At 37.4% G+C, this 18,628-nt stretch overlaps 1 protein-coding gene across 7 annotated transcripts in view; it reads right to left on the bottom strand.

Moving 5' to 3' along the window:
- The window catches only part of ZNF385B (zinc finger protein 385B), a 154,198-nt gene that overhangs the window by 78,251 nt on the left and 57,319 nt on the right, over positions 1–18,628 (bottom strand). The window contains exon 1 of one of the 7 annotated variants that reach the window (XM_066189829.1): positions 8,907–9,026. The exons of the other annotated variants lie outside the window; for them this stretch is intronic. Coding sequence (XP_066045926.1) covers positions 8,907–8,916 — 10 coding nt within the window. The 5' untranslated portion in view covers positions 8,917–9,026. Of the gene's footprint in view, positions 1–8,906; positions 9,027–18,628 lie in introns of those variants that run through there. 7 annotated transcript variants of the gene reach the window in all.

Here is an 18,628-nt window from a genome sequence, read left to right as displayed (position 1 = left end):
GCCACTCTCCTACTAAGTCCATCTTTCCTCTTTTTGATCCTTTTGGTGTGAACAATCATTCCAGATGCAATTTAACTGGAGTTTGTATATTTTCTCAGAGGGCAGTGGCAGATACATTATTATTTATGTTCACATTTCCTTAGGGAATAAATCCTTAGGGCATCATGGTTTTACAACTCTGATGAAAGGCCTTAAAATTCCCCCTGGATTTGTATTCATAATTGACAGTATTACATAACTTTTAAGTACTGAATGACTCACAACTGGATACAAAATACTGACTTTGTAGAAACTTTGTTATGCTTCTTAATATTTCTTACACTTTCTTTGCTCTAGGGGTCTAGGATTTCAATCCCTGATGTTTGGATTTACGAGAAGCAATTCCTCTCTTTCAAGTAGAAGCACTTCCTTTGTTTAATTTTAAAAAGCAAAGACAGTGCAGAGATCCGCATTTTTGTTAGACTTGCATAACTACATCTGAAAGTATTTCTCAGGCAGCTGTAACAGAAGGATTTCCCAAATCTTACAACTCCAACTACGAGCAAAATAAATCCATGGGTTTGCAGACTCAGAATGTTACATGTATCTGGATGAATCTTTCCTATTTAGACCAAGTATTAGAAAGTTTTAATGTGTGTTCTGTGGTTAGTTTTTCTGTAATCAGCTCACCCTCCACGTTCACAAAAGCTGCTCATTCCTGTTAACTCGAAATGCTACTCAGATCCTGGTAATGTATCTTTGGAACATGAGGACTATCACTAGCTCTTAAGAATCACACCAAAGTATACTAAGTCTTTACATTTAATTAAAATTGGAATCCTGTAGAAAGAAAGTTATTTACTTGGTTTTGTTTTGTTCCACTATTATTAAGCTGTAATAGGATCCCATCTCTTTCATTATTTGATACTATTTCTTAATGGCCAAACTTGAACAGGAACTCAGAAATTAAAAGCTAGACACGCTTAATGTCCCATGAGCAGACTGCTAAAACAGGAAAGTGATACTATTTACAGCTGCTGGAACTAAACATTTGGCTTAAAGACCTCTCATGTAATGAAACGCGTTTCAAAGCATCACATATGCACAGAGAATGCCACTAAAAGTAGCTCCAAGGCTGCTGCAAGCAAAGGAACAGCAACACCCAAATGGCAGAACACCCAGTGTCACCTTTAGGATCCTGGTCACCAGGGCACATGCAATCACTAACTTCACCGCAGGCAGGGCACTGTTCAAAAGGTATCGGTGAGTTGACTTGAAATCAACAATTTTTAAACAAATATTTTAATGAGATTATTAAGACTGTTCAGTTCAACCAGAGAACACCATTCCTACCTCCCATCCCAGGATTAATTTAACAGGAAATTACTATCTGAAGCCCTCACTGCACCACAAGTATTTGAGGCATAAATACTGTAAGCAAAGAGTGTCCCTTAGTTTGATACACCACGGTTATAATTAGGAATGACGAGATGGAAGAAATTAATGGTATTTCAAAAGCTTAATATTGGGAAAACCAATATCCAAAGCAATCTAGTCAATAAAGCAAAAGGAAAGTGATCCATGGGAAAGGCAGGAAAACAAATAGCTTAGGACTTTTAAAGGAAGATCAGAAAGTAATGAAATTAGTGAGTGCAGCCTATTTTCAATATAAGCGTCACTTGTATTTCAATTGTATTTTTAATATTAAAACTTATAAAATGTATTTTAAATGTGATAATTACCATAACTTTAAAATTTAAAGAGCACAGAGCCACAGAGTAATTATGTAGTCTCTAACACTGCTCATCTTGAAGTATATCCCTTACTATTGAGTATGCTCGGTGAAAAACTGATTAATTTTGTTCTACAGCTAGAGTTCTACTTAATCATAAATGTACATCACTCCCCATGAATTCCTTTGCACTTGAGATGCAAAACTAAAATGAAAATATCCCCCCTTTTAAGAATGACTTATCTTTCATTTAAACTGGACAAATACCAGATTTTGTGGATTGCAGATCCTATTTCTATTCTCACACATGCTCTTGTCCATTAGATTAATGCCACTAGCCTCAGAGGAATCACATGAGTGAAAAACAAACATTGAGCAAGCCAGCCATGACACCTTGAGCTGAAGCATGAACCCTGTGAGTGTGACTGGCAGCATATTAAGCAGCTGATAGGCAGCAGAGATGGTGATCAGCCTTTCGTTTTAAAGCACGTCAGAAATACAACATACTGCTCCAGAGGCCAGCTCCTCATTCCACTGCAGCAAGCAGCAAAGCTTCCAATAAAAACAGCACTACAAGATAAAAATTTAAAGGTAAAGGACAACAGTCACAGGGAACCTTCTAAAACCTGATCATTCAGCCTTATAGCTCAGCAGATACCATAAGGTATAAAAAGACTGTGATAGAGAGGTGCATACTTTACTCCCTCACCTCCCAGGATTCCCTGCATCTTTTACTGGCTGAACAGCTACTCTTTCTTTGCCATCAAAATCACACAAGCATAAAATTACCTTTCCAGTTAAACCATAGGACAGAGTCTATCCTTATTCCTCAATCTTTTCAGAAGCTTTAAAGACTTTGAATTACTCTCTTTTCAAGTGCTTTCTTGTTCTGCTGTGCTACTACCTGTCATTTCAGGAAGTTGGTGCTAAGTTTTCAAAGACCATTTCCGAACTACTTTTTAGAACTGTTATTGAACATTTCTACCCCTTTCAGCTGTGCCACCACAACGTGGTGACAGACTTTAATATATGGTATCTCAAGTCACTAAAAAGCAGCTGTTAATATCAAAAAACTGGTTCATTTTTACAATGGAAATGAAACCCATGAATCAACCTAATAGCAGGCCTGGAAGTATTGTCAAACTCTTCTAAGAATTAGCCACCTTTTCAGAATTCTTCTAATTTGGTACATCATCTGAAATAAGCCTAAAACCTCCTGAAGGAAAAAAAAAATCACAAAAACCCCAAGAAACACCCAACCAAAAAAAACAAAAACAAAAAAAAACAAACCCAATGAAAAAAGAAGAAAAAAAAACCCCCAAAACCAACGAAAAAAGCCAAGGAATGAAGACAAAATGTGTAATTCCACATCCCTTTTTAAAAGTAATCACTGGATGTTGCTTCATAAATATATTGCACTTTTTAAAAGAGAAATTGATCAGGGGCTGACTCATGTGACAGCCACTTGCTGTAACTACTGCATTCTGCCCTTTAGTTTCATGAAGGCCTCCTAATACATGGCAGCAAGAACTACTTTCCCAATAGCCCTGTAGGGCTGTATTCCTAAGTAATCTTAAGCAACATGAAAGTAATTTATGCCTCCAGAGTCTGCAATACTAATAATCCTATTTTTAAATGTATATATTATATACAAGGATATATTATAATTCAGTTTATTTACAACAATGAACAAAGAGTACTGTAAATTGAACACAACTATAGGACTATATGACAAGTTTAGCATTTGGGGGGGCAGTGTTTTGTTTTGGGGTTTTACTAATATCAGCCATTTCTCAATCAATCAAAATAGGCTAGAGCAATCAATCTACAGGCTTAGAGCACCATTCCAAGCTGTTAAGCAATGTGGTGGGTTTGTGTAATGTGGTGAAAGGTATGAGTGAGTGCTTCATTGAAAAGAAATACTCCGGTAACCAGGAGTAAGATATTTGAAGACAAACTTGGGCTTTCTTTTGCCTTGGACAAATGCCTTGACATTTAACAGTGCATGTATTATTGTACAGTGACAAAGGGGAAGAGTTCAAAAAGCAATTTTCTTTCCTCCATTCTGAAAGCTCTGTCTTTCCTCAGGTTCCCCATAAGAATTTAGAAAGAACAATCTCATTCTGTATCTATCAACTTCATTTTAGCACAAATCACAGCATCACCAAGGGCATACATTTTAGTTACTCTGTAAATACCTGCTAAAAGCAGAGGAAATATTTTAAAAATCACTTCAAAAGTAGTAGCTTGGCTACACATAAAACTCTCTCTTTTGATACAATTACCACACAAGCACAGCCACACAAGGAGGGTGCTAAAAAAGAAAACAATGCAAATGAAGTTCTGCATGGACATGAAGATCCAGGATGGCCAGCAGGTGGGTTTTGAAAATAGCATACAGGAAGTTCTCTGTGTTAATCATGGTGAGGTCTCATGAGATGCCTCATCACTTCTGGATAACCGCGCATATCACTGTCATACCAGTCTCTACCTCCTCAAGTGAAGGAATCTGCTTTAACAGGGATTACTGGACATTGGTTTGGATTTATGCCTGAAGGGTGTATATTAAAGTTCTTTGGGGTACGCTACCTTTGAAACATGGAAGACTGAGGTGCGTTTCTCTTTGGTAATAACTGTTAATGAAATTACCTAATAAAACAGAGATTTCAACCATAAAGATTACAAATTCAAGTTTGGTTTCATATAAGCTGAACTTCTCTGTCTGGTTTGTATTACTACAACAGGCAACACATTTACCTAGGAGGTTTGCACATTACTTTTTATTGCAAGACCACATTTCTCAGTAACTTATGTCAGTCTATTAGTTGAAGCTTTGCTTGCCTGGTTTAAATTTCTGTTATTGCTTTAAACTTCAAGTGACTTCTGAGAACAGCTATTAAAAGTAGCTTGAGTGCATATAAGCTTAAACAAATTAAAACTGATAGATATTACCCAATTAAGATTATCTGATGCTGTCCACCACAATGGATTCTTAAAAGTTTGAGAGAATTTCTCATATTTCCACTGACTGTTGGTACATGACAGAATTGGCTAAGCCTGTCCACCTAATCATTGATTTATTGATATACCTTCTGAAGTGTCAAATATCATCTTTTCCTATCCTCACCTTTGCCTCAGAGAGATTTCAGCAACCTCCAAGAAACTCTGACCAGCCTCTGAAAGGAACGTGTGGCTTCTAAAGCTGATGCCATGGCCAGCACCTTTGCATAACTGGTCCCTGCAATCACTGCAGCAGTGAAATAAACCACCAGGGTAAAAGAGAAAAATGTCCGCTCTCCAAACCAAAAAATTTAGCTCAGCCCCAACATCCCAGTTGCCTCCTCTCATTCCAATGAACAGGATTTTTCCAGGGGTTTCAGGACAGGCAGGTTTTTCTGTAAACTATTCTCTGTAGGTGACCCATGTAACTAGCAATTGTTCCTAATTGTTCCTGAACTTAAGGAAAAACAGTGTTTTTCTGAGTTCTTGTAGGAAGGATAATGAAAACAAGGGGTACAAAGACCTGTTTAACTTCCTCTTACAGGTTTCTGGATTCAGCAACTTTTTGCTTGAATTGAAAATTGCCAACTTTTATTGTGAGATAATAATATTAGGCTCGTATATCAGAGAATAACAAGAAATAAAAGTATGCTGCCCCCTGTCCTTCCTTGCCCCTTTCTGGTTTGCACTGAGGTCAGTGCATTCTTGCACTTTTACCTTCCCACCCACAGTGAGGACAAAAGTCTCCCTAAAGGCGCACAGGACAAACAAATAAACATGATGGCAAAGAATTAGAGAAATATGTAAGTTAATCATACATAAAGATACTTCTTTTTTCTGCAAAGCAAGCTGAACCAGGATCAGATATTTCTTAAACTAATCTTCATTACAGTCTCACCAAAACACTACTCAAAGACCTGATCAAAATCCCAGAAATTAAAGGAGGAGGAAACTGTTCCAAATATAACATACTAAAACCCAATCCTTTGTTTTAATTGCACAGCTCTAAACCATGGCAAACAAGGCTCTGCAGAATTCAAGCCAAACCCATCCCCAGCCAAACAGGACTAGCTAAAAGCAAGTTGTTGTTCAGATAGATCCTACCTTCTTTTACCAGTTAAACCAACATGTGTAGGAGAGAGTGCTGCTTGTCTCCGTGTTCTTTACTCTATTGATTGTTGTGTAAATATTAGGCTTCCTGCTTGTGGAGAAACTACTGCAAAGTTTCTTTCAGTTTTGTTTGCACATTTCAAACTTGTGCATGCTTTAGAACAAAGAAGTTTATGTAATGTTCCTGAGAAAGTGCAGTACATCATGGTTCATTTTAATTCAGGTATGAATACATGACACAGATGAATTCACAAAACACTCCTTTCATCTGAAATTTAAGTAGTAACCCTTTTCCCCCTGAAGGTTTAAGCAGCTTTAAGTGATGAAATGATTAGATTTTCCTGTTTCTTTAAAGCAGTACTGGATTGAAATAGCTTTGGATGAATCTTTCCTGAATTTATTCAAATACGAATACACCATCAACCATAAGAAATTTGAATAAGTCTTCCAAAAGATGTCAATGCTCTCTACAGCCATAGAAAATAATTTTAAACTTTGCTCGAAGCATTTCAGTATTACAGCACATAAAAGCATCTTCTCTCCAAAGGCCGAATTTTCAAGTACAGAAAAAACTCAAATATTCCTCTGCAAATCAAAAAATCTGTACATGCATCTGGGATATTCATCTATCTAAACACAAACCTTTGACACAAATTTTATTTGCACACTGTTCACTACCAGTGCTGCACTGCTGAAATTTTTGCTTACCTATAAAGCTGGTTTTCATCTTTCCTTTTTAAATTACTGTCTTTAGAAGATATCATTGGGAAAGTGACAGTAGACTACTTCTGTATGTATGGATTATCCTTTACCCAGACACCTCCCACAAGTTCAGATTCCTGTTCAAATCCCCCCTTTCCAGGGCCCTTTCTAACCCCCACTTACTGTTCTTTGTCCCTGTGACTCAGTTCTGGTCCCTGCTTCCTCAAAAGCAGGGTCAAGATAGCCACTGGTACCAGTACACGTCAGGCATTTTTCCCCATTTCCCAGCATTTGTACTGCTCCGCTCTTGCCAAAATTCCTATCTTATTTGCTGCACAAATTTTACACAAATCCAAGTTTTATTGGTTTTCCCTTCTCAACAGATTCTCTCTCGTGTAACAGAGCGACATGTTCTGCATAAAGCAGTTTTGATGGGTGAAAACGTTTTTGGTTAGTTGAATTTGGTTTGTTTGGGGGTTTGTTGTTCATTGGGGTTACCTTTTTGTTTTGTTGGGTTTTTTTTTTTTTCACTTGCTGAATAGATAGAATTTTCTCCTTTGCTTTAATCCCAGTCCAACTGTCCCCAAAGGCTTGACACCATGTTTTGGACTCTCACTTTTCTCTCTCAGCTGACAAACAATTTTTGGCTTGCCACCTGCTAGCCAAAGCTGCAGACAGATGATGCCTGGCCAGCATGGACTGTGCGCTGCCTATGCCTTGTCTCCCAGGAGACAGGAATAACCCAAGATTTTTGGGCTGTCAGCACTGCCCTCCAGAGTGGCTCATTCTGTGGGCTCTCAGATAAGCCATTCTGGGAAGTCAAAGTTAAATGTGAATCTAGACATTACCATGATAATGGTAGCACAGGGAAACTGTGTCTGGTGATGTTTATAACAAAGCATCTTGAGGCTGAATGGAAGATGTGGATTGCTCCAATTTCAGACAGAATTAGCACATTTCGAAATAGAGATTTCTGAAATCAAGTAAATGAACAACAGGAACAACCAAATCACCAGATTTCTCTCAGGGTTCTCTGTTAAATCTTCTCCAGCATGTATTTCTATGCAACACAGCAAATTACTATTGTGACTGTATCTGAACATACAAAATGACAGGAAAGCAAAGGTCTAGAAAAACCAGGAAGCAATTCTCTACAAAAAGAATGCAGCAACCAAGGTATAAAAAGCTATGATCATCAAACAAAACATAGAAACAATGTCACAGACACATTTATGGAAAAAAAAAGACAAGGGATAAATGCTTATGAAGTAGCTGTATTAACAGTCCTGAAGCACATACAAACCTGCAAGTAAATTTGCTGAAATCTCATCAACTCAACCAAACTAAGCTAAATTCTGCACTAATCTTAAATTCTGCCTCACAAAAGCACCTCTCCAGACTGGTTTCTTGTCTTAAAAAAGTTAAATAAGGAGACAGTAACAAAAAATTGTGGTAAATAATCACGCATCAGTTTAGGTAAAAGAAAGGGAGAAATATCACATAATAGTTTTAAAAGCAATGGAATTCTACAAGATGTAATCTTGCAATTTACTACATACCAAGGATGATCATACTTACACAGAACAAAAAATAATTTAAACACTGAAATCACAGAAAATGAGTATTCTATTACTACTAAAAGATGAAAAACCTACCAATGACATTCCTCCAGTCAAGGTTGCCTTGACTTGCCTCATTTGAAGAGGAACTTTTTGAATGCATCATGTACATTTTAACATTGCAGTTAAGCAATGCTATATAATCGGCATCACATTAACAATTCAGAAAATTAATAATTTCAAGTTGTTCTTTAAAATACACATGAAGTCATTCCTTATTTCAAATGCCACTACTATTTGTGCTTATTAAAACTATTATATAAATAATATTAGTCATCATAATAATGATAAAAGAATTAAAGACATGCTATAATTAAGCATTAATTTTTTTTACAGTGAACTATCAGTAGGCTCAAAAAAGAGAAACATTTATTTTCATATTTAAGAAATACATTGTTCCAATGGACTTACTAAGAAAAATTTTCATTTATAGCCTTCCTTCAGAAAATGTCACGATTACCATCTAAACAGGGGGAAAAAAAGTTCAAATGCTAATTTTGGCATTTGTATTTCTTTGACGCAGTTTACCCAAAGATAAAAAGTATTTTAAAAATAGATCACAGTCACCCCCAGTTCTAAGATTTTCAAATCTGACTACTCTGTTCCTAAACTGCAGCAAATGAGTACAGCTTTCACTAATGGATTGCTATTAAAAATAAATCAGCTAAACATTTCTCCTTCTATACAGCTGGAGCAAGCATACAGCACTCTATTATGCAGCTGCTTGAAAGACAGATTTCCAGCCTCCACATGGAATTACTTACCCAGAAGCATGTTTCTCTTCTACAGTCAGTTCGGCAGAATAGAAAGTTTTGTACAATAGATCTACAAGAGAAATGTTCTCACAAGCTCCTTTTTGACTTGGTGCAAGCCTTGAGTGGGGTTTGAACTTGCACTGCTGAGAAATATGTCTTGCTCCACAAAGCTGCTGGGACACTTCACTCCTATTGGTGAATGATACCTCTTCACACTATGCACAAGTGATGCAGACAGACGGCAGCTGGTGCCACCTTAAATCGAGGTAACAAAACAAAAAAAACCCTGAGAAAGTAGTCACATCTGTAATTTTTTAAAAATTTTATTTTTAATTAATAAATTTTATTTAAATTTTTTAAAATTTATACTAATGTATTTTAGTATATTTTTCCTGAAATTGGTTTTAAACTAATTGCCTATGTTTCAGCAAGAGAAAAACTCCTTACAGAACTAATACAGTGTGTCAAGGAAAATCTACATGGTAGGCAAGTTTTGCGAAAGTACATGTTCCATCTTTCCATAATGTTTAATTTCTTTACAGCTGAATTTGTCTGCTCTCATACAAAAGACTTCTTTTAAAGAAATACAAACAGGGAGCTGTTTAGCTCAAAGGTCACCTACAAACCAAACTGGACAAGCAATAAAAACTTTCAGAATGCTGCTGCTACCATGGCAAGTACCCACTGTCCAGTAAAACAGACCACAGACTATTTGGCCAAAATTTAAATCAACCTTTGCCTTCATATTACAGAGGCAAAAGGCACACAGTCTCAAACCTGGGACTCAAATCATAAACTTCAGACAAAGAAGGACCTCTCTAATGTGCAGCCCCTCACTTTGGGATATGCTGTGTCAGTACACCTCAGCTGGAGCCTGTACAGAACTTCTGTCTCCTCAAAAGAATTTTTTCAAGCACACCCTAGTGAGAATACTTGATAGAAAGAGTTTGATTAAAAATTATAATAAAAAAAAATTAAAAAGAGAGAAGACATCTAACATCATTAGGAATAGATTTTTACCTGATGTAGTTTGCAGTTACATCAGATAATTCCTCAAAGAGAACTAAAGATTACCAAAGAAATCTTGTATGTAATCCTTCCACTTTAATGCTTTGTGTTAAATATATACAGATTAAGTAAATCTTCTCATTTGTTTTTTACAAAAGTGAAGGAATGTGAAGAGAGGTAAAAGATGACTTTAAAAAGCAAACTTCTTGGAAGAAATTTCCATTATCTAGAAATACTAGACAGTTTATGTGACAAGATTAAATTTGTACCCAGTCCTGAACAGAGTATATTGTACCAGTGAAAACACTCTTTTCTAGCATGTGACTGTTGGTTACTCAAAACAGCCCATATGAAAATTTAGCTTAACCTTATTTTATTCTACAACCTCCTACTTTTCCCTACCACTAGAGGGGGATTACTTTGATAATTGCCTTCAAAAATGAGTTGGCAGAAATGACATAATTTTTTTACCTGTCCTGAAATATTAAAATACTCCCTTTCTTAAAAAAAAAAAAAAAAATAAAAAAGGTTGTGGGCATTTCTAGCAGGGGAAAAAATGAATCAGCTTTGACATAAAAAGGCAAATAAAAAATCAAACCAAATTAAAAATAAACCTCTGATTTTTGAGCAAATCTTGGAAGATGTGACTCATTCTCATTGCACACTTGGGATTGGAAACACCAAACTCCTGTGAAATTTTATGTGGGTATTATATAGACTCTGGTGACTTCACAAGGTGACCAGTATTCTCAATAAATACTCTGTCCTCTCATGCTGACAATATTATTAATAATCACATTTTCTGTGATGACCGAAGGATTTTTTTTCCAATTTCACTGTTAGTTGCAGAAGTGTCTTACACATTCCATAAGCGCGTGGTAGGTTCATGCATTTTGTCATTAGCAAGACAAAACAGCAGGGACTGTAACTCCCCCGACCTGGAGGCACAGCTCCCCCACCCCCTCCACTGGCTCAGTGACTGGATGGTCTCTTTCTTGGCTGTGTTTGATAGTTCCTTGCTAAAACCATTGCAATGTGCTTGTTTTAACCATTTATCTAGTTTAACATGCCATAGCTCCTTTCTAGTTCCCTCTTAACAGCACGGAACACCCTGTCTCACAGAAGAGCAGACCTTGTTTTCAGAGCAAGGTCTTAGGACACACTAATCTCAGATTTAATGTGTCAGCCTGCCCTCTAGCTCATGTCTAACATGGATCTCCAACCACAAACCGTCACCGTTTTAACTACAGTTCTCTCTTCCCCACCCTTTAAACAATGCCAACTCCCATCTACTTGACTGACAGCCACTGTCCCAAGATTTGGAGATGCCCTGACTTTTTTTTTGTCTGAGAAGGCCTCTTCAGAGATTCATAACAGCATGGAAGGCCTCCCCACACTATGAGCATGATGGACTCTGGGTACTGAGGGCACACAAAGCACTTGTGCAAGCACAACAGAGGGGCTGTGAGTGAGTAGGAAAGCAGAATGACAACAACTCCTTTTGAAACAGCAGTCTGAGGCAGTCAGGCAGCTACTGCATTATAGATGCAGAAGTCACAAGGGTGAGGATAGGTGGCTAGAAGAGAAAGAGGAGAAAGTAGAATAGGGAAGAGAAAGGTATGGGGGGAAGGTTTAAAGACAGTATAATATGTGTGAGAAGAACACAATGAAAGGGCAAACATTTCTTACTAGAAGGAGAAATTAAAAGAAAGCAAAAACATTAAGATGAAAGCAAAACAGGCAAAGAACAATAGTAAATTAAACAAAAAGAATAATGCATTTTTGCTTCCAAAAAGCTAAGATGTGATGACCTTCCAGAACACAGTGGTACAATGTCCACTGCAAGTGTCACACCCACACCACACATCTAAGAAAGGGGAAGAGAGAGAGAGTACAGAAGTAGGCACATTAGAACCACAGAGCTACAAGAAAGGAAAGGCCTCTTGAAGAGGTTATCTGAGGGCAAATGCACTCAGGTGTCATTCACAAGCAGCTCCTATAGTCAAAGAAAGAAAAGCTGACACTGAACAGCTCAACTGCCAGGATGCTCAGGTGGTGGCTTTTTTTAAAACCAAAGTTCGTACTTTAAATTCTTTCCCCCGGTATTTTCTCTCCTTTTTGTGGAGGTTGGAGAAATGACATTTTGAGCATCTTTAATATGTTATTTATCTCAGCAAACAAGCTTTAATAACAAACAAGTCACCCAGAATCCAAAAACATCTACACAAAACATGTTGTTTTGATTTAGATTCTACGCCCATGCTCTCCCCCCATATTGCTTTGATACAGGCAACTCTCCCTAGAAGATTGGAATACAACATGCTTGTATTTTGGCTGATTAGAAACTTGGAGAATTGTGCTGTCAGGATGGGACTCAATGGACAGTCTATGTAGATATTTTCAGACTGAGCACTGAGAAAAATCATCTTTCCAAGAAGTCTAAAATTTAGCAGTTTGGACTTTTGTAAAGTTTAGGGCCAAACAGCAATAGAATCCTACTGTCAAATTCAAAAAGGATTCTCTGCTTAGCCATGCTTGGATTCTTCAGGTTTTGTTCTTTGCTTTTCATGCACAAGCAACTCTTTAGGCTTGCTGTTCCTGTTCTCAAGAATTTCTCTTCAGTGCACTGTATACTAGCCACATACAAAATTGTTACAGCAAATTTTCACTAAAGGGCAATCTAGAAAAAAAAAAATGGGCAATATCTGGTAATAATATAAAAGTTAAGAAAAAGACAAAACTTAGTTGCAAAGGTTTGACCTTATTGTTATTGTACTACCTATCATGATTCTTAGTTCTCAGCTTTGTTCACCAAATATTTTCACATGTTTTCAGCAGAAAAATGCTACCATTATGATCTCAGATAGATAGAATGAATTTCATGAATATTTTAATGAATTTATAATATGTGGAATATCACGCTAGTGAACTAGAAGCCCCCTTCATAGACACTGACTGAAACCAATGAAGAGTATGTAAAAGAAAGGACCTTCATTCAACAAAAAACAACTACCCTCCCCACTTCTTGGAACAAAAGATCAATACTCCAAATTTTATTACACATAGGTAATGCCAAGTCACCCATACTTAGCTTCAAAAATTCAAAGCAGGGCTCAAAGTAAAGGTGAAGTAACTGTCAGGATAATACCAATGCCCTGTCAAACACACTGGGAAATCTTCTGGCCATGCCTATGTAGTATTTTAATACACTGCACTTAATACAATCCCCAAGAATCATCCCAGTTTGAAGGAGGAAAATAGAGGCGAGGTGGAATGACCTGATCCTACTGTACAGGCACACAGAACAGGCAAAAGGCATGGTCGAGCACATGTCCAGTGAGTAACAGTTAAATCCCTTTCGCAGTAGATAAATTTCACAAGACATGAGCTACCAGGGCTTTACAGAAATATCTCAGAACAGAAAAGTATTGAATCAAAGGAGTTCAATTATACTCCTCTAAGTCTTTTCCCCAAATCAAGTTAATGACAGTGAATTGAGGTACAAACAGACACAGATTCAAAGCAGAAGCAAGCAACTGTATTCTCCTGAACTCTTCAATCTTAACCTGCACCAAGACATCTGCACATCCAGTCAAAGATATATATGTTACAGCTTTTCCTTTTCCTGTCACCCAGCCCTCACTAAGTTTGTCTCCAGGACAATTCAGAAAAGCAGTATTTAACTCTGTCCCAGATTATGCATTAGGCAGATGTCTCATGGCAAGCATATTCTTGAAATACATATAAAAGGACTATTAAAACCTACTGGCTCATGGTGGTATCTTGCGCTTTTACTTACATGAAGCAAATTCTGTTTGAATATCTACTTCATACGGATGCATCAAACTTACACATATATATTCACAAGTGCCCATACACCCATTAAACTTGGCACTATATTGCACACTAGATGAACCAATAAAATAGTATTCCTGTTCCAGTTTATGGTATTTAGAAAAAGAAAATGACTTACAGCACATCCTCAAAGATGACATTTTAACTTCAACAGCTCCTCCCAGGACATTGGTCAGATGACATATATATTCCCCATTTTATGAAGCACAGAATTATTTGCATACATAGCAACCAGATGTCACATTTAACACATGCACCTTTGTCACAATGAGGAATGGGGAAGTCAGAAGAACTTAACGTCAGTTTAATTCTCCCCCAAGCAGGAATCTTCACAGAAAAATTGTTAACTCTTTCTCCAGCCTCAAGGACTGCAACAGGTTCTACAGGTATGCAGCCTTTAAAGTCCTAACAAATATCAAAGGTATGACACTCCAGTTAAAAATGCACAGTAGAATCTATTTTTGTTCAAGATAGTAATCACCATTGCCCCACCTCACTTGCTACTTTGATCTAAGAATTTGTCATTTAAAGGTCTAGATGACAGCAAATATTTTAGGATTCATCCCAGTAAGTAGTTACTTCACTGCAGTTGGAAAAGAGAGAATGATGAACACATCTTCTGCTTTGGATCTTGTACTCCAAAGCAGTGCAGAAGAGGTTATTTCCCATGTAGGGTATGAGACACCTTTAACCCTTCCTCTTTATCATGTGCACACAGATTCTGAAAGATTCTTAACCTTCAGCCCTCAAACTCCACATTGCATTTCTGTACAACCTTCCTACAAATTTAGAATTGAAAAAACTATATATTTGGAAGTGGCAACATTTTAACAGTCATATATACCTCAACTGCAGCTTTTGCTTCCCAAGTTCATATTTACAAATGTATATATACTTGTCATAATGACAGAGAGTTCCTAAATAATGTGACTAGTAGGGAGTCACAGAGGATAAGCAGCTTCAAGCTAGTCTAAATAATGCAAAAGATCCTTGATTATTTTTAATATGTGAATTACAATAATGGTGAGAGGTGTCTAAATGACATCAAGTTACATAGTACCCAGAACTTGCCATACACAAGAAGGAATTCTTGGCCTAAATGATAGTTCAAGTAAGCAATACAAGAAGAGATATATGTGACAGGTACATTAACTTTTATGCAAAGTGAATTAAAGCATCTGTAACTTTCCCAAAGTCAAAAAGAAAGTATGTGATATGTATTGCTTCATAATGACAAATCTCTTCTACTAAGCATGTTTTATACTGATCACTTTACTTAGTTCATCTTTACTGGATCTGAAAAGCAGTTATTCCATCACAACAGATAGATCCCAGTGGCATTACTCCTGAAATATATATTTTTCTTTTAGAAAGTGATGACACACCATTAAAAAATACCCAAAGAAGCAAAGCCCTCAAAGACTCACCAGTCCAATGCCATTTGCAAAGCACTTTGTCACTGAGGAAGAGGCAACCCTCATGCTTCAGAAATTCCCAAATTCTGATGCAAAGAATTGCACACAGCCAAGGCTGGGGAAGATACTGTCCTTAGCAAAAGCATAAGCACTTTCAGAGAAAGAGGAAAAGGGAGCAAGGTACACAGATTCAGGCTGCCGAAAGAACTTTCTACAGCTTGGTCAGGGGAGCATTTTGTGCAGTATGTTTATACCGGCAAGAACGACTGTCTGATTTCCACAGAAATTATTTGACTTCATTATTGTGAATACCTTAAAAGACCATCTTTAACTATCTTGAAATCCACTCTTTTGGCACTGGAAATATGAAAATCCAATAAAGGTCATGGGAGAGGTGCTATAAAAATTTCCATGTGGATAATTTGTTAAATTGTCATCCTCTGTTAAGGGATAACTGACAGTAGCAAGTCATCAGATGGAAGCAGAGTGGGTCACAGTCACAAAAATGTTACATTAATGAGAAAAAATGAGGAAGACATTAGCACCAACATGAAAAAGCAAATTCAACACAGCCTTCTGAGACATTACTTAGTTTGAAAAAACATTCAAATCCTGTGAATGACTAAGAGCCTCAGGAAATATTAAGAAAACCCACAAAGCAAAAAAAACCAATCAAAATTTCCAGCCCCCAAACAAACCAAACACACTTTTTTTCTTCTTTTTTGTTTTTTAAGGACTAGCATTCAGAAGTTTGAACATAAGCAAAAAGCATCAAGACAGTTTTACTGAGAGAGTGAAGGTCTAAGAAATAAGCAGTGCATCCAGGTATATTATAACATGAGTTGACAGCACAAACTGACTCCAAATTACTATCTGAGTTTTTTATTATCAAAATGTAGCACCCTGATGCAAGAAGAAACAGAAAAAAGAAACAAAACCACATAAAAACACCATTGATGACTCATAGGCTCACTAATTAGAGGATCGTATTGGAAGACTTATCCAAAATATCAATATCTCTTTCTGTTCAGATTTTAACTTACCACCTCCCTCCTGAATGGACATTCTTGTTTAATGGCAGGGCACAACAGGGAGTTACAACAGGTTAAATCACTTCCGATAGAATGCAGGGCTGGAAGCCTGTACACCCTAGTTCTAAGCCAGGTGTTTCAACTGGGTGCAGGTATGACACTGTATGACTCTCTGAACATTTGTGTTAGCCAGAGTCATAAAACAGAGGCTGAGGAAAGTCTCCTGCCTTCAGAGGCTGAGTTGCTTAACTGGCACAATCCAAGAAATTTAATTTCTACCCATATTCTGTAAATGTGAAGTGAGATGTCTGTTCTTCCGTGGACTGTGTATTGGCTCCAATCTTCTCCCACACAGCCTCTTCAAGCTGGGGAGGAATTGCACATTTCACAACCTCCCTACCCTTCAATCCTTACTCTCTTTGTCACTTTCTTTCAGTTTTCCCTTTCTTGGTCTTTCCATCTATCCTTTCTCTACTTAAATTCACACTCCACTGTGCATAACTACGATCGTACTGGCCTCTCTTCCTTTGTTTTCTCTTCTGGCATACCAAATCCTTTTCCCTTCTGGTGATGCTTGAGTTAGCAGCTGGGTTTTTTTTGTGGTTGTTTTGGGTTATTTTTCTTTTTTTTCCCCTCCCCCCAGGATTGCACAATACCTAATCCTGGAGTCTGGGTTTCAGTATATCTGCAAAACATCAGATCAACCGCACCCACTTCAGAGCCAGCTGGAAAGAAAATATACTCTTGCATCAGCATAACTACCTTTCAGACCATGGGAAGGGAGAAAGCTGATGGAATGGAACCACCCAGCACAAAAGGATCCATGCCAGGGCAATTTTGGACATGGAAGATGCAAGTGAGATGCTGACCAAGGGCTCTGTACTACACTGGGAGGATTGTTTCTGTGGTCAGGCAGCTGGATTCGTGCAGTAGGACACAGTCTACTATAGTAAATCTTTTCTGAAGCAGATGGATGTTTTTACTCAATAAGAGACCAGTCTCTCAGAGCATGGTGACAAGTAGTAGCTCATTTTTATTTCAGCCTTAGGTGTGAAAGTCATTTAAACTGTTTAACTGAAACAAGACATGGGGTTAATTTTTCTTGGCAGCCAGCCTTCTTTTTTCACAAAGTCATCAAATTGTGTACATGGGCTTTGCAGAGATGGCATGTGTTCAGACATATCAGAATTAGTAATTAATTAAAATCCATCCCCAAAGGTTTGCAGGTTCACAGATGCACACAGTCGTTCAAATATTTCTGAGACTCCATAAGTATATATATATGCTATAAACACAAGCATATGCTCTCAAAGCTGTGTATGAGCAAGTGCAAGATGTACGGAAGCTTGGCTGAAAATTTCCAGGCATTGGATAGAAGAAAAACAACACAGCCCAACTCCAGGAACAGCGCTGCTGCAGTGGCTTCACTGTCAAACCTCCACCTATACCATTTCGATGGAAAATTCCATCAGTTTGCTCTGCAGCTTCCAAAGCTAACTGTTCTAGAAACATTACAGCAATTGTGTAGGTTATGTTACTACAGTTTGAAAATCACAGCGACACCTTAGAACAATTACTTCATCCTGAAACATTAACTCTGAATCCTGTTTTATTTTATTAGCATTCCCTATAAATTATAGTTGCATTGTATACATTGTATCCCTTTCTCAATCCAGCTAAAATACTAATCTTGAAATTTTAATCTGCCTCAGCTGCCTTTCATCACATGCATTTGGGTATGTATTTGCTTCAGGGCATCTGAGATGTACCCATTTTATCCCTTTGGGGCAACGTGCTCACATAGGACATCCTTTCTGTAAGGGGGTACTCAGTCAGCTAATCCAAGTTCTCCAGAGACATTTAAAGCACTGATAGCATTAAGTAGGGTCAATCCAGGCACCTGCTATGAATTTCAAAGCAACCTAATTTAATTAATCATAGAATGAAGTAATTTGGATTTGCTCAGTCAGATTGGCATGTATTTTCCCTGATTTTCTTGAAACAAGTTTGTTTGGACTTCAACAGATTCATAGCACTGCAGTCTGCCACCTTTTTGGCAAAGTACCAACATACTGCAATGCATGACAGGATACAGATTTATTCCCATAAAAACATAGCTGAGCTTCTAATCATCATACAGAAAACAGATAGGAATCACATTTTTAATGCAACAGACATGCGTATGCATTTTTAAATTTAAAAATACTATTCAAATTAGGTTATTTCAACATTATTATTAACTAAATAAAAATATCAAAGTGTAAAGCCATTTGACTAAGCCTTCCCTAATATGATTATTCCTGAGGGCTATTTCACTATTATATGCCATTCAACCCAGTTTCCCAAAGCACTGATCCTCTGAAACTGCACAGAAGCCAAAAGAAACTGCAGATACTGTGTCCTTGGAAAACTAGGCCAGCTG

Source organism: Chamaea fasciata, unplaced genomic scaffold, assembly GCF_029207755.1.
Source record: "Chamaea fasciata isolate MVZ Bird 193981 ecotype frontalis unplaced genomic scaffold, bChaFas1.0.hap1 SCAF_8, whole genome shotgun sequence".
Classification (NCBI taxonomy): domain Eukaryota; kingdom Metazoa; phylum Chordata; class Aves; order Passeriformes; family Sylviidae; genus Chamaea; species Chamaea fasciata.
Note: the sequence above shows the minus strand (reverse complement) of the source record. Positions and strands in the feature narration are given on the sequence as shown.